This window comes from Nyctibius grandis, chromosome 17, assembly GCF_013368605.1.
Source record: "Nyctibius grandis isolate bNycGra1 chromosome 17, bNycGra1.pri, whole genome shotgun sequence".
Lineage (NCBI taxonomy): Eukaryota > Metazoa > Chordata > Aves > Nyctibiiformes > Nyctibiidae > Nyctibius > Nyctibius grandis.
Window position 1 is genome coordinate 1257813 of NC_090674.1, and position 14826 is coordinate 1272638.

At 51.4% G+C, this 14826-nt stretch overlaps 1 protein-coding gene across 3 annotated transcripts in view; it reads left to right on the forward strand.

The window, feature by feature from the left end:
- The window catches only part of USP48 (ubiquitin specific peptidase 48), a 38848-nt gene that overhangs the window by 6973 nt on the left and 17049 nt on the right, over window positions 1-14826 (forward strand). For all 3 annotated transcript variants that reach the window (XR_011049399.1, XM_068414552.1, XM_068414553.1), the window contains exons 7-14: window positions 259-392; window positions 805-887; window positions 1166-1345; window positions 4223-4348; window positions 8303-8452; window positions 10934-11134; window positions 12813-12927; window positions 13061-13191. Coding sequence is in view for 2 of the 3 variants with exons in the window: in XM_068414552.1 (XP_068270653.1) it covers window positions 259-392; window positions 805-887; window positions 1166-1345; window positions 4223-4348; window positions 8303-8452; window positions 10934-11134; window positions 12813-12927; window positions 13061-13191 (1120 nt within the window). In the remaining variant the exon portion in view is untranslated. The remainder of the gene's footprint in view (window positions 1-258; window positions 393-804; window positions 888-1165; window positions 1346-4222; window positions 4349-8302; window positions 8453-10933; window positions 11135-12812; window positions 12928-13060; window positions 13192-14826) is intronic.

Genomic DNA, 14826 nt, shown 5'->3' on the forward strand with positions numbered 1-14826 from the left:
GGAAGCATTTCTTCTCAGCAAGGGTCATTAGCCATTGGAAGGGGCTGCCCAGGGAGGTGGTGGAGTCACCATCTCTGGAGGGGTTTAAGAAAAGCCTGGCCATGGCACTTAGTGCCCTGGTCTAGTTGCCATGGTGGTGTCAGGGCAATGGTTGGACTCGATGAGCCCAGAGGGCTCTTCCAACCTCATTGATTCTGTGACTTTTCAGTGATAACTTGTTCTCAAAGACCTTTCTTTCCTCCTCCTCTCCCTGCTCAGGAAGAAAAATTAGAAGGGGACAATCGTTATTTTTGCGAAACGTGTCAGAGTAAGCAGAACGCCACGAGGAAGATCAGGCTGCTGAGTCTTCCCTGCACACTCAACCTGCAGCTCATGCGTTTCGTGTTCGACAGGTAAGGCTGGAGCGTGTGCTGGGAAAGAGGGAGCTCCCTGAGCTCTTTGGGGCTGAGAGAGTTGGGGCTGTTCAGCCTGGAGGAGAGAAGGCTCCGGGGAGACCTTCTAGCACCTTCCAGTGCCTGAAGGGGCTACAGGAAAGCTGGAGAGGGGCTTTTTACAAAGGCACGGAGTGACAGGACGAGGGGGAACAGTTTTAAACTGCAAGAGGGGAGACTGAGATGAGATCTGAGGAAGAAATTCTTTGCTGTGAGGGTGGTGAGACCCTGGCCCAGGTTGCCCAGAGCAGCTGTGGCTGCCCCCTCCCTGGCAGTGAGCTTCTCTGGGGATGCTCGGTGGGTTTCGAGGGGAGTTCTTTCGAGATGTGAGCTGTTACTGCTGTCTCTGAACCCGAGCTTTGCCTCCGCACAGACAAACTGGCCATAAGAAAAAACTCAACACCTACATCGGCTTCTCCGAGCTGCTTGACATGGAGCCTTTTATGGAACAAAAAAGTGAGTTTTGTGTGCTGTCTTTCGGTAACTTTACCCAGCAGGTGAGGGGAGCTCTCCTCTGAATCCCCTTTTTGATGGGAGATTACGTCGAGGGTTGTTTGCAGCCCACGTTTCAAATAACTGGTTGTGGAAGCCACAACCTACTTAGCGAGGTCTTGAAGAGATGCAAGTTCAGGTGCAGTCTTTATCCGCTGCCTTGCAAAAACATGAAGCTCTAGGAGAGAAAACATCTGTGCTGTTTCATCCAGAGCTCTACCTAACCACCGCTTTCCTTCCAGATGGCATCTACGTGTACGAGCTCAGCGCCGTCCTCATACACCGAGGCGTGAGCGCCTACTCCGGGCACTACATCGCCCACGTGAAGGATCCGCAGACGGGCGAGTGGTACAAGTTTAACGACGAGGACATAGAAAAGATGGAGGGGAAGAAACTGCAGTTGGGGATTGAGGAAGATCTAGGTAAAACCTTTAAGTTGTGAGTGCCCTTTTCAAATAACTCTTTTTTTTTTCGCCCAAAACACGGAGGCTGAGCACGTGGAGGCCCTGTTACTCTTAAAACGCTCCTACGTGTGCTGTCACATCTTAGGAGCAACGTGTGACACGGCAGCTCTGTTAATTGCAGCCAGATTTTCTTCATTGCACACCCCGTGATCAGTTCCTCTGCTCTAATATTTCTCTTGCCTGCCCCGTGGCAGATCAGACGCTGATAACTCGGGCAGCAGTTGCCTATCGGGATGAAACAGGCAAGTCGCCGCTTCCTTGGCCGGTGTGCGAGAGGAGGCCTAGGAGCAGATAACAAGATGACTTTCAGTTTCCTTAACACATGATGGTTTTATTTCCACTGAGGTGTTTTATTTGGAGGTGGTAAAGACTCTCCGTAAAAAATTTTGCTCCAAATAATGGCTTGGAAGCCAAAACTGCCTTTTTTCTTTGCACTTTTTACCTCTCCTTTGCGCTTTGCTGTTCTGCTGTCGGCTCGTCTTGTGCTGGTGTCCTGGTCCTGCCCAGATAACCCCGTTCCCTGGATCTTCATTTCTTGGAGAGCTTGGGCTGAGGCTGGACCTGCAGGTTTCTGAGTCTGCAGGCAATATATAGGTGTGGTTCAGCATTAAACTGGCATTTTGAGTGCTCGGATTTGCAGTCGCTCGGTGTTTTTTAGCGCAGGATGCTCCGTGGTATGGGAAAAGGGGGAAGTTAATGCTAGAAATTTCACTTATAATGCAAGTGATGCAGTCCCAGAAGTGCTGGCCCACCAGGATGCTCGTGCTCTGCTGCAGTTGGACTTTATGAATCATAGAATCATAGAATCACAGACTGGTTTTGGTTGGAAGGGACCTTAAAGCCCATCCAGTTCCAACCCCCTGCCACAGGCAGGGACACCTTCCACCAGACCAGGTTGCTCCCAGCCCCATCCAACCTGGCCTTGAACACTGCCAGGGAGGGGGCAGCCACAGCTTCTCTGGGCAACCTGGGCCAGGGTCTCACCACCCTCACAGCAAAGAATTTCTTCCCAATATCTCATCTCAATCTCCCCTCTTTCAGTTTAAAACCGTCCCTCCTTGTCCTGTCACTCCATGCCCTTGTCAAAAGTCCCTCTCCAGCTTTCCTGTAGCCCCTTCAGGTACTGGAAGGTGCTAGAAGGTCTCCCCGGAGCCTTCTCTTCTCCAGGCTGAACAGCCCCAGCTCTCTCAGCCTGTCTCCAGAGCAGAGGGGCTCCAGCCCTCTGAGCATCTCCGTGGCCTCCTCTGGACTCGCTCCAACAGCTCCGTGTCCTTCTTCTGTTGGGGCCCCAGAGCTGGACGCAGCACTGCAGGGGGGGTCTCACGAGAGCGGAGCAGAGGGGCAGAATCCCCTCCCTCACCCTGCTGAAATGTCACCTTTCTTCTTAAGTGTCCTTAACTAACGGCTTAATGAAAAGTCACGCTCAACTACATCTTGTAGTCGCTCCCTTCGTTTGTTGTAAAGCCACGTCAGCCTGAGCATGCCCTCGAGCAGGCACGGGGCCTTCCCCTGCCTCTCCTCCACACATCTGCGTGATGCTGCTTTATTTCCAGCTCTCTTGTTAGTAAACACCCTCTTGCATTTCATTGCGACGTGCACAAACGCCGGCTGCCGCCCAGGCAGCTTTGTCGCCCTGTTAACATTTGACCAACCGCTTGCTCGCAACCGAATCGTGAAGCTGGCTGGACACCTAGTGGTGTATGACAGAAAAATAAACCCCGAAAGGAAATAAAAGAGGGTTTTTTCAGCCTTTCTTTTTAATCTCCCGAGTTACCCAGCGTAGCAAAATAAGATGCAAATAAACCGCGGCAGCCTCGATGCTGCAAAGGTTTGTGCTTAACCCCAAGGAAGCATTTTTGCTGAAAGATGAGGCTGTGAGAATATAAATAAAGCGTGTTTAGAAGCTTCTGGAAGCTGGGAACCTTAATATATTTATCAAGTGGGGATGTTATTTGCCTACTCCAAGCAAAACTGAGGCTCCTCTTCGTTACAAACGCACGCGGCAGCAGGAGAAGGTCGGTAACGTAGGGCAGAGGTCTGCTGTGGGGAGAGGCCCGCGGCCTGGCCGCGCAGATGGGAACGATTTAGGAAATATTTGGAGAAAATGCAAATAAAGAGCGTGTAGGAAGTCCCCAGGACGGTGCAGCGGGAGAGGCACGTGGATTTTTCCAGAATTTGGGACAGACAGACGCTTTCCTTAATATTTCCATGTTCTGTTTAGAGTTTAACCTACGGAGGGTTGTTCCTTTATTTTTTTTTTAAGTAAAAATGTTGGTTTTTTGAAGCTGCAGCTGTAGATAAGTGTTTTTTTCCTTGCCTGGCAATCTCTCTCTTGCAACACGAGTTTACATCGCGCCACCGGCTGCTCCGCAGTGACCGTCCCCGCGGCCGTTCGCTCCCCAAAAGCTTTGTCGCCCGACCGAATGCCGCGTGTTTTTTCAAACACAAGCACCTGTAAATAAGATTTTTCTTCCCTGAGGATTTGACTCTGTTGTTTGGTGTCAGGGCAGCAGAACAAGAGGAGAACAAGGATGTTTTTGCAAGAGCCGCTGTTGGCTCGGTGAGGTTTAATTGGGGAGAGAAGAAAGGCTCTTGGAGAGGGCGGTTCAGAGCAGGCTCCTAATTTTAGTCCCTTTGAATTTGAAATGCTGGAGGGATTTGGGTCTGTCTTTGGGATACAATTTCGCCTCATGCCAAGCCCAGCGCTTGGCACAAAGCAGCCTGGCAAGGCGCAGCGGGGAGAGGGAAGCCGGCTAGGTGGCAAGCTCGTCCCGCTAACGAAGGGTCGGGGAGCGAGCTCGTGTGTTCGTTAACGTTCTGCTTTCTGTGCCGCAGCGGAACCTTCGAAATCCCAAACTCGGAAGCCCAAGTGCGGGAAGGGGACGCACTGCTCCCGCAACGCTTACATGCTGGTGTACAGGCTGCAGACCCGGGAGAAGTCTCTGACGGTCGAAGTACCAGGTAAGCGAGCGTTGACTCCCCTGGCTTCTCCGTGTCATCTTGTGATGCTCCAGGTGGGGCAGGAGTTGGGGTTTTGCTCAAAAACCGCTGTCCATGAGTCCCCAAAGTGCTGTATGGCCGCTCGATGTCATGACCACTGAAACCCCTGGGCTTCCCTAGCACTTAAATAGTATTTAACCTGATGATCCCACTCCTGTGCCCGCTCAGACCTCGCTGTCTTAACCAGCAAAACGAGATGGGAAAGGGGTGAGGAGGAGATGATGGATGGACCACTCAGTTGATAAGGAACTGGCTGGGTGGTCGCATTCAAAGAGTTACAGTCAACGGCTCAATGTCCAAGTGGACACCAGTGACCACTGGTCAAGCGATGCCATCCAGAGGGATGTTGACAGGCTGGAGAGCTGGGCCTGTGAGAACCACATGAAGTTCAACAAGGCCAAGTGCAAGGTCCTGCATGTGGGTTGGGGCAATCCCAAGGAGAAATACAGGTTGGGAGGAGAATGGGTTGAGAGCAGCCGTGAGGAGAAGGACTTGGGGGTGATGGGTGATGAGAAGCTCACCATGAGCCGGCAACGTGCGCTGGCAGCCCAGAAAGCCAACGGTGTCCTGGGCTGCATCCCCAGCAGCGTGGCCAGCAGGGCGAGGGAGGGGATTCTGCCCCTCTGCTCCGCTCTCGTGAGACCCCCCCTGCAGTGCTGCGTCCAGCTCTGGGGCCCCAACAGAAGAAGGACACGGAGCTGTTGGAGCGAGTCCAGAGGAGGCCACGGAGATGCTCAGAGGGCTGGAGCCCCTCTGCTCTGGAGACAGGCTGAGAGAGCTGGGGCTGTTCAGCCTGGAGAAGGGAAGGCTCCGGGGAGACCTTCTAGCACCTTCCAGTACCTGAAGGGGCTACAGGAAAGCTGGAGAGGGACTTTTTACAAGGGCATGGAGTGACAGGACGAGGGGGAACGGTTTTAAACTGCAAGAGGGGAGATTGAGATGAGATATGGGGAAGAAATTCTTTGCTGTGAGGGTGGTGAGACCCTGGCCCAGGTTGCCCAGAGAAGCTGTGGCTGCCCCCTCCCTGGCAGTGTTCAAGGCCAGGTTGGAGCAACCTGGTCTGGTGGAAGGTGTCCCTGCCCGTGGCAGGGGGGTTGGAACTGGATGGGCTTTAAGGTCCCTCCAACCCAAACCAGTCTGTGATGATTCTGTGATCCTGTGTGCTGAGAGCGTTGGGATTCGCAGCCGGGATCCCGCAGGAGCCGCTCGGGTTCCTGCAGGAGGAGCAACGCGGTTCAGTGGCATCGGGACCGCATGTCCTGTGCTGGGGGTGAATAATCCTGAGAGATGTCAGGTTTGTTCTGCGAGTGCTTAATCTTTGCCATGTTGAGCCCATAACGGGAGGGTTGTGTGAGTGCGTTCGTGTCTTGCTTTAGAATTACTGGGGGTGGCAGAAGTCCCTGTAGCTTTGGCCTGGGGATTTAATGACGCTTCGTGTTCATGTGCTGCTCGGTTAGAAATATTAATTAGGCCCCTGGTGCTGGCAGGGCTGGAGGTGGTGTTCCACCTTCTTCCCTCTCCTGCGAAGTGGGGACAGCCGAGGTGGCATGTCCCCTTCGGACCCTCCGCTATCTCGATGTGGAGGGGGTAAATCATACAACAGCACCAGACCTTTTCCAGCCCCCCCACCACTAAACCCCCCCTGGGAGCCGCACAGCTTGAGGAATTACTGCTCATTCCTGCCTCGAATCTGCGTTTTCAGCCTGTTTCCTGAGCTCTCTTGCACTCCCTTTCCTCCTACCCCCTCTACCCAAAACAATAACTCCACAAAAACCTCTCCACCCAGCTCCAAATTCCTGCTCAGCCCCGCGGTTGCCTTTTGTTTCCCGTGGAAGCCTGCCAGGGAACAGGGAGCGAAGGGCAACAGTCGAGCCGGGCGGTTGCGGGGAGGTTTCATGCAACTGTAAATTTGAGGCATTTTACTTTGATGCCGTTAAAAGCGGCTTTTCCGGGACGGTGGAGAGGCAGAACTTGGCTCTGACCTCAAGGGACTCAAGCTGGTTGTTTTTTAATACTGTGTGTTTTCCCAAGTTGGATACTGTACTCTCTAGCAGCACAAGCATTAACCTTGCTGGAGATATTTTAGCTCTTCAAAATCCTGCTAAATAGGAAAGGGCTTCAGATAAGCAGTGCTTTCCCCCCTCCCTTACGCCAGCCCTGTGAGGGAAGTGGTTTATCTTCTTTTTTCCCCTGCTGAGATTTGGTTTATTTGGGTTTTTTCCATCGGTGACAGCAAAAAATTCCCATTTCGCTCACGTTCCCGTCGACACCAGGACCTGCCCCGGCTTATCTCCCATCTCCTGAGGGGTTTTTGCCCTTGGGTTTGCAACGTGCTCGACCCTTCTCGCCCGGATGGTGCGTACATGTGGGGCTGCACGTCCGGACAGGCTTCAGGTGTATCCGTAGGGTGAAAAGCTCTTGCTTCTCCCCTGGGAACGATGAGTCCTTGGCAGCACCGAGGAGCTGCTCTGGGTGGGAGGCAGAGAAACGGTTGGAGCCTGGAGAAGAGGAGGCTCAGAGGTGACCCTAGTGCAGTCTACAACTACCTGAAGGGAGGGTGTAGCGCAGTGGGAGTCGGCCTTTTCTCCCAGGCAACCAGCGATAGGACAAGAGGACACAGCCTCAAGCTTCGCCGGGGGGGGTCAGGTTGGACATGAGGAAGCATTTCTTCTCAGCAAGGGTCATTAGCCATTGGAAGGGGCTGCCCAGGGAGGTGGTGGAGTCACCATCTCTGGATGTGTTTAAGAAAAGCCTGGACATGGCACTTAGTGCCCTGGTCTAGTTGCCATGGTGGTGTCTGGGCAATGGTTGGACTCGATGAGCCCAGAGGGCTCTTCCAACCTCAGTGATTCTGGGATTCTGTGAGAGGGATAGCAGGGAGGGGTTGAAGCAGAGAGGGATTGAAGCAGGCAGCAAAGTGTCCCGCTGTGCTCCAGCTCCGCAGCCTCTCGCCAAACCCCGCTGCACTTCGCACGACCGCCAGCGCTCGGCGTAAGCTTGCCAGTGAGCAAAGGGTTTCTCTTAACGCAGCAACTGACCTTGAGTGAATTATTTTCTCGGGCGCCGTTGTATCGCACAGGACAGTTGCATTTAATCTGCAGAAGGCCAATGCCCCAGAAGGCCAATGGTGTCCTGGGGTGCATGAGGAAGAGTGTGGCCAGCAGGTCGAGGGAGGTTCTCCTCCCCCTCTACATGGCCCTGTTGAGGCCACACCTGGAGTAACTGTGTCCAGTTCTGGGCCCCCCAGTTCAAGAAAGACCAGGAACTACTGGAGAGAGTCCAGCGGAGGGTACGGAGATGGTCAGAGGGCTGGAGCATCTCTGCTACGAGGAGAGGCTGAGGGAGCTGGGGCTGTTCAGCTGGAGAAGAGCAGACTGAGCGGGGATCTTATCAATGCTCGCAAATACCTTAGGGGGGGTGTCAAGGGGATGGGGCCAGACTCTCCTCAGTGGTGCCCAGCAACAGGACAAGGGGCAACGGGCACAAACTGAACCATGGGAAGTTCCATCTGAATATGAGGAAAAACTTCTTTATTTTGAGGGTGCCAGAGCCCTGGCACAGGCTGCCCAGGGAGGGTGGGGAGTCTCCTTCTCTGGAGATACTCAAACCCGCCTGGACACAACCCTGTGCAACGTGCTATGGGTGACCCTGCTTGGGCAGGGGTTGGACTGGATGATCTCCAGAGGTGCCTTCCAACCCCAACCAGTCCGTGAGTCTGTGATTTCATCACCTACAACTATAAATATTGGAGAGAGCAACATCCATGCGCTTGGTTTTCGGAAAGACCTCGTGTTGGTAGCGGCGTAGGGGAGTTTTTAGGCTTGCTCATTATCCCCAGCTAACCAATTGCAGGGATAATTAACATAATTGGCGTTTTTCCTTGAGATGACTGCTTTTTCTTCCTTTCCCCACCAGCTTTTCTGCAGGAGCTGGTAGAGCGCGATAACTGCAAGTTCGAGGAGTGGTGCAACGAGATGGCCGAGATGCGCAAACAGAGCGTGGCCCAAGGCAAAATCAAACACGAAGAGGTGAAGGAGCTCTACAAAAGGTTACCCGCTGAAGCTGGTCTGTAAGATAATTGTGGTAGTATTTTGTAGTAGACCGTTGTTTAAGCTTAGTAATGTTTTGTACCTACCCCACAGCTCGCTTCTGTGGCCCGAACGCTTCGCTGGAAGGCGTTAGCCTCTCGAAGGGGCGAGCGATCGCTGCCTGTTGTTGCCATGTGCATGCTTAGGAGTTGCTTTCCCTCTTGTTTTTCTGCCTTAACCTATTTTTTCTCCTTATTTTTGGCTCATTCTCATGGCCTCTGGCGTCGCTAATTCCCTCTTGCTCTTCCCCATCAGTCAGTCTCCCCTGTGCTTCCATGCCTTGTGACTGTTTTCTCCTTCCCGGTGAGCGGCTCCTCTCGTTAGTGGGTAGTAGCGGCGAAGCAGAATTACTGGCCAGTCTCAAATTGCCAACTCAGGGCAAGTTTGGGAGCTGCCGATGCCAATTAATCAGCAGGTAACAGGGTACGAGGATGCCTGACCTCCAGCAGAAAATTACTTGATTCATCCCTGCCAGCGCTTCGAAGCCCCGTGGCTGAGCTTCGTCGTCCGTCCGATGAGCGACTGGGGTTAATCCTTCCCCTCTGCTCCTTGTGTCTTGTCACCTTAGCACAAGGATTTTGATTTTTTCCCCCCTTATTTTTCTCTCCCACCTCCCTCAAAACAAGCGTAGGGGCGCTTCCCTGTGGGGAATTTCTCTCCACTATGTGCATCTCGTAAAAACAACAGGAAATCTGTAATTAAACACTTCCAAATGTGTTTAATTGCGGAGCCTGTTAGACAATTTGATATTCAGCCTTTACTACTCATTGCTCAGAACCAGCAGCGAGTTGGAGTAGCCCAACAGCAGATGATTCAGCTCCCATCAATTCTGCCTCTTCAATTTACACACCCGGGTTTGCAGCCACGGGGCCCTTCGCTCGCCGCCGGGAGGATGTCGCGGCTCATCTTGCCGCGTCCCCGCGAGCCTGCGCAGCGTTAAAATGTCACCAGTAAATCAGAGTTGTGGCAGAGGGATGAATCTGCTGTGAGTCACTGTTAAAAAGGAGCAGCGAGCCCAACGCTGGTGTGTTTTCTCTCCCCTCTTAGTAGAAACAGAATAATTTGGCGTTTCTGACACGACAGAGGAATAAATCTCGGTGAGGTTTTTTTTTTACAGGTGCAAGTAAAGCTCCTCTGCCCCAGTTTGAAGCTGGCAGGACCCTGAGGGCATCCACTACCTGCTGCTGGGCACGTCCTGAGCGCAGCAGCTTGTAGGCACAGCTGGAGGCAGCATTATCCCGGAGCTGCTCCGGGTCGGATCCCGCAGGAGCTCGGGACTCTCTCCGCAGCTGTGCAGACACGTTTTTCTGCCAGCTTTGTGCTGCCTGCCCCAGAAAAAGAAAAAAAAATCCCGTGTACTTTCCGGGGGAAGGCAGCTTTCATCCCAAACTAGCAAACCCTTTCTGACAGCGTTGCAATTCTCTGGAGGTCACGGCTGTGTGTCTCTGATGGCGTTGTGTAAGATGAAAATACTGCTGATTTATCCTGTGGAGGAGCCTGGCTTCGCCAAATCCAGCACGAGCTGGAGGAGAAAAGGAGTTTCCTGTAGCTTCTCTGTTGCTTCTTTGTATGAAACGTTAAGAGTTTGTGTTAATTTGATAAACAGTTACGTTTCCCCCCCATTTCAGCGCCGCCCTCCTCGTATCAAGAGTGGGTTTAATTTTCTCCTCGTTTCCCAGTCACCTCACAGAAGGGTTTCCTGATCCTGGGGCTCGGGATCGAGATACACGGGTTTCACCCAACGCTATTTCACTGACCCGCTCCTGAACCTTGCCTTTGTGCGAGGAGCTTCTCCTTCAGCAAACAAGGGCGAGCCCGCTCCTCTGATTCAAACAAAAATCACCCCCGTGCGAAAATATTTAAGCAGGTTTCTGTTTGCGCTGCGAATCTTAAAAATGGGCGAGCGTTTTTCACCCGGAGTTGTACGAGCAGCCCGGAATAACGCTGAAATTTTGGGTGCTGAAGGGACAGGGTGAACGCCGACCTCGTCTCTTTGCTGTTGTTTCTTTTATTTTTCAGTTGATGAGCTCGCTCTGTTATAAAAAGTGCCTTTAATATATGATCATAATTTAAATATTATATCTATCCTTCGATGGACAATAGGAAAACCATCCCCATTCCTCTCCAATAAGCCCCTAAAGGTTTAGAAGTCAAAGCACTCCCTTCTTGGAGTGCTCTGCTGTGCCATATTGATTACTTGAATTCGAAATGACCGCTTGGTTTTGCATATTTTAATTCCACGTCGCTCCTGCTTTCTAAATCCGCGATACCGGGATGAGAATTGGACGAGGGAAGCTGTATGGGGTGTTTGACAACTCGTACCGCAGAGAGCCTGTTAATTTTTAAAAGTACTGTTGAATTTCAGAGTGATTATAAAATACCACCTGCTGTATCGGGCATTAGCTGACACGTACGGGCTTGTTTCTCTTTGTGTCTTCTTTTTTTTCCCCCCTCCCAGGTTCCCCGTACGACTTCATCTCTCTCGAATGGCTGCAGAAATGGTTGGATGAGTCCACTCCTCCAAAACCTATAGATAACACGGCCTGCCTGTGCTCACATGGCAAACTCCATCCCGACAAAATATCCATGATGAAGAGGATATCGGAGTACGTGGCTGACTTCTTCTACAGGAGATACGGTGGAGGGCCCCGGCTGAATGGTAAGGCGTTGAGCTAGAAAACGCCCTCTCCAAGTCACATTCTTATGGGCTGAATGTATTTTGGAGCCTTGTTCTAGTCCCAGCCCCGTTATGAGCCATCCTTTATCATCATAACTTTATTTTGTGCTGTTATTTCCAGATGATTCTTTTTTAACACGTTAGAACAAATACACTTAGCCTGATTGCGGGGTCTGTTCCAGACCCAAGTTCAGCTCTGTCTGGGAAGAGCTGTGGAGGGATTCCTGAGAAATCCTTTCTTCTCAGCAAGGGTCATTAGCCATTGGAAGGGGCTGTCCAGGGAGGTGGTGGAGTCACCATCTCTGGAGGGGTTTAAGAAAAGCCTGGACATGGCACTTAGTGCCCTGGTCTAGTTGCCATGGTGGTGTCAGGGCAACGGTTGGACTCGATGATCCCAGAGGGCTCTTCCAACCTCATTGATTCTGTGATTCTGAAAGCAACGGTGCGTTTCGGTTGGAAAACGTAATACTTGGATGGTTTTATTCTAGAAAATAACAAAACTTGCACATGCAACATCCCCCCCCGGACTCCTGTAAAGGATTTTCCCTGCCTGCAGCACGTACAGATCCTGCGTAGGCAGCGTTTCGTGGAGCGTGCCGATCTCGGCTGCCTCTTGCCAGCAGCACGGGTGGGTGCGGGCCAAGAAAATCATCTACTGTCTTTCACCTCTAGCCTGTCCCAAGCTCCCTCATCTGAGGGAAGCACATACCTGTTAGCTTATGTGCTCGTGTTGCACACATCTGTCATGCCTTTTGATTTTTAGGGTCAGCCCAGCCCTTACGGTCTTTGGGCATCCCGTCATCAAGCCCCAGGCTTCGTTCCTTTTATAAAAGAGCTCAATAACTCCCACTGAGACCAAATTAGCTCAGCTCCTGCTAGAAGCTCATAGGGAAGAAACGCAACCAGCAGAAACTGCCGTGACGCAGGCAGCCTTTGTGCAAAAAAAACAAACCAGGCCAATGTTTATTAGTCAACTGGAAGATGGCCTGCAGGTTTTTTCATTGAGTACAGCTGGGAGAGATGGGTCGGATGCGCTGTGTTCTCCGACTCGCTTCGTAGAATCACAGAGTCGTTTGGGTTGGAAAGGACCTTTAATCATCGAGCCCAACCATTAACCTCACACTACCAAGTCCACCTTCCCTGGGTGCGCCCCTCTTGCTCCCAGATGACAATATATGCCCAGCTGTAGGGTTTCTGCTCCTCTTGGCCCTGTGTAGCTTTGCAGGAGGGTTTTTTTTTTTCTGAGTTTAACTGGCAAAGTGCCACAATATTGTTTTTTTTATCTTGTATGTGCCTAAATCATTGTGCCTTTTGACTCCCGTGGCTGGGTGTTGGCATGACCTGGCTCACTTGCAGCTCTAATTGCAAACTGTTGATACTTGTAATTGCAAACTGTTGAAGAGCTGTGAAGCTAGCGGAACAGATCGCACCTCATCCAAAGCATTTCACGCCTATTTAAGCTTCAAATGCAGCCTGATCTTGCAGTAACCCCAGGGTTCCCCTCATTTACATGTGAAACCTCCGGCCATGAGGCAGGATAGTTGGTACATACCTGTCTGAGTGCCTTCAAACCAAGGAGAAGATCAACCACGAGAACCTCAGCTCAGTGTAATAAATTAATTGTGTAATAAATCGTGTTTCTTTTTCCCTCCCTCCCCAGTCAAAGCACTTTGCAGGGACTGCGTGGTAGAAAGGTGTCGAATCCTGCGACTGAAAAACCAGTTAAACGAAGACTACAAAACCGTTACCAACTTGCTGAAGACAACAGTCAAGGGGTGCGTAAATCCTGACGCTTTCAAACGTCGTCAGGTTTTTTTGGAAATGCTTAAATAGCTTTTTCCTAAAGATTTTGCTGTTTGGGCTCCGAAGTTGTGATTCGTGTTGCCAAACGTTGTCCTCTCCCTGCAGGAACGACGGGTTTTGGGTTGGGAAGGCGTCCTTGCGGAGCTGGCGTCAGTTGGCTTTGGAGCAATTAAATGAGCAAGACGAAGACGCCGAGCCCAGTAACGGGAAAATGAATGGAAACACACAAAACAAAGGTAGGTCTGCTGCTGTGGAGACCCCACCAGTGATACCTCCTAACAAAAGACACGTCAGGTGCTCCCGGAGCTGCTTTGCTTCCCTTGCATGAGTAGGGAAGGAGGAGGAGGAGGCTCCTCTAAGAGGAGGCTCAGAGGTGACCTTAGTGCAGTCTACAACTACCTGAAGGGAGGTTGTAGCGCAGTGGGAGTTGGCCTCTTCTCCCAGGCAACCAGCGCTAGGACAAGAGGACACAGCCTCAAGTTTCACCAGGGGAGGGTCAGGTTGGACATTAGGAAGCATTTCTTCTCAGCAAGGGTCATTAGCCATTGGAAGGGGCTGCCCAGGGAGGTGGTGGAGTCACCATCTCTGGAGGGGTTTAAGAAAAGCCTGGACATGGCACTTAGTGCCCTGGTCTAGTTGACAGGGTGGTGTCAGGGCAACGGTTGGACTCGATGATTCCAGAGGGCTCTTCCAACCTGGTTGATTCTGTGTGGGAGGAAATAAATCAAATAAAAAGCTCCTTCATTTAAGGAGCTTTTTGTTTGATAAGCTTCAAAACTGCTGGGCGATCTTCATATGTGGAGAAGCAGATGAGGTAATAAGGAGTTTTACAAAGCTGTGTGAAATTATTGCCCCAGTTGCATCGTCTTTTCATCTGCTTTTATCTGAGTGAGAGAGCACAGGGGAGGAAAAAAGATGAAAATTACCTTGGGGAAGGGATGAAAATGTTTATTGCGAAGGTGTCTGGGTGAAACAGCACAGCTGGGAAAACACAGCCTGGAAAAAAAATACCATGAATTGAACTCTACTATGCCCATGTTATGAGTCTGTGAGAGTAGATGGAGTTTTTTATTTGCCTTCTGCTCTTTAAACCTTTGGAAACTGGATATTGCATTGAGCTTTTTGTGTCGGAACTGGGGGCAAGAAGCTTGTTTGAATGAAAGCGGAGACGATGGGCTAATGGCATTGATGCTGGCCTTGAAGGCTCTTGGAACTCCTGATAACAGCTGTAAGCTGGCACTGCTGGTGGAGCAATTCATTGAGAAAAGGGTACTGAGTTACCACTCCTCCGTTGCAACTCCCAGGAGTACATTTGAATTACTCACAAGCCAACTTACTCATTAGGCGAGTCGTTAGAGACTCTTATGGACACAGTATTGGGTTTATGATGCTCCAATTCAGTGGCCAGCGCTTCTGTCTGTAATTTATACGTTCATGTGGGGCTTGTCAGAGCCCTGGCAGGCTCCCCCTTAGTTTGGCAGCCAGCATCTGGTTCTGATCAAGGCGAAGAGCGGACTCATGTTTTGCCAGGAAGGTTTCCTGCTCCCTTACTCTCACCTAGCCTTGTGTTTACGTTAAACCCTGAGATCTTTGGTGGGAGCAGTGAACCCCTGTGGTGTTTTTAGCCTGTAACAAATGCATCCTTTGTAATCTTCTCACAAAGGACTGGCTTGTGCTCCACGCACTTCAAAGCACTCCTACGTGGCCTGCAGGCTGTAATCCCGCCTGCCCAGAGGCCAAGACATTTGAGAATAACAAATTTCCTTCCAAAGTTTCCCTTGGGTTAAGGGTTTTGCTGCAATTTGAAAGGCAACCGTGCTGCTTTCCCCCAAAGATTTTGCCTTTCCTTGGGAGAGGAACTGTGCAATCTT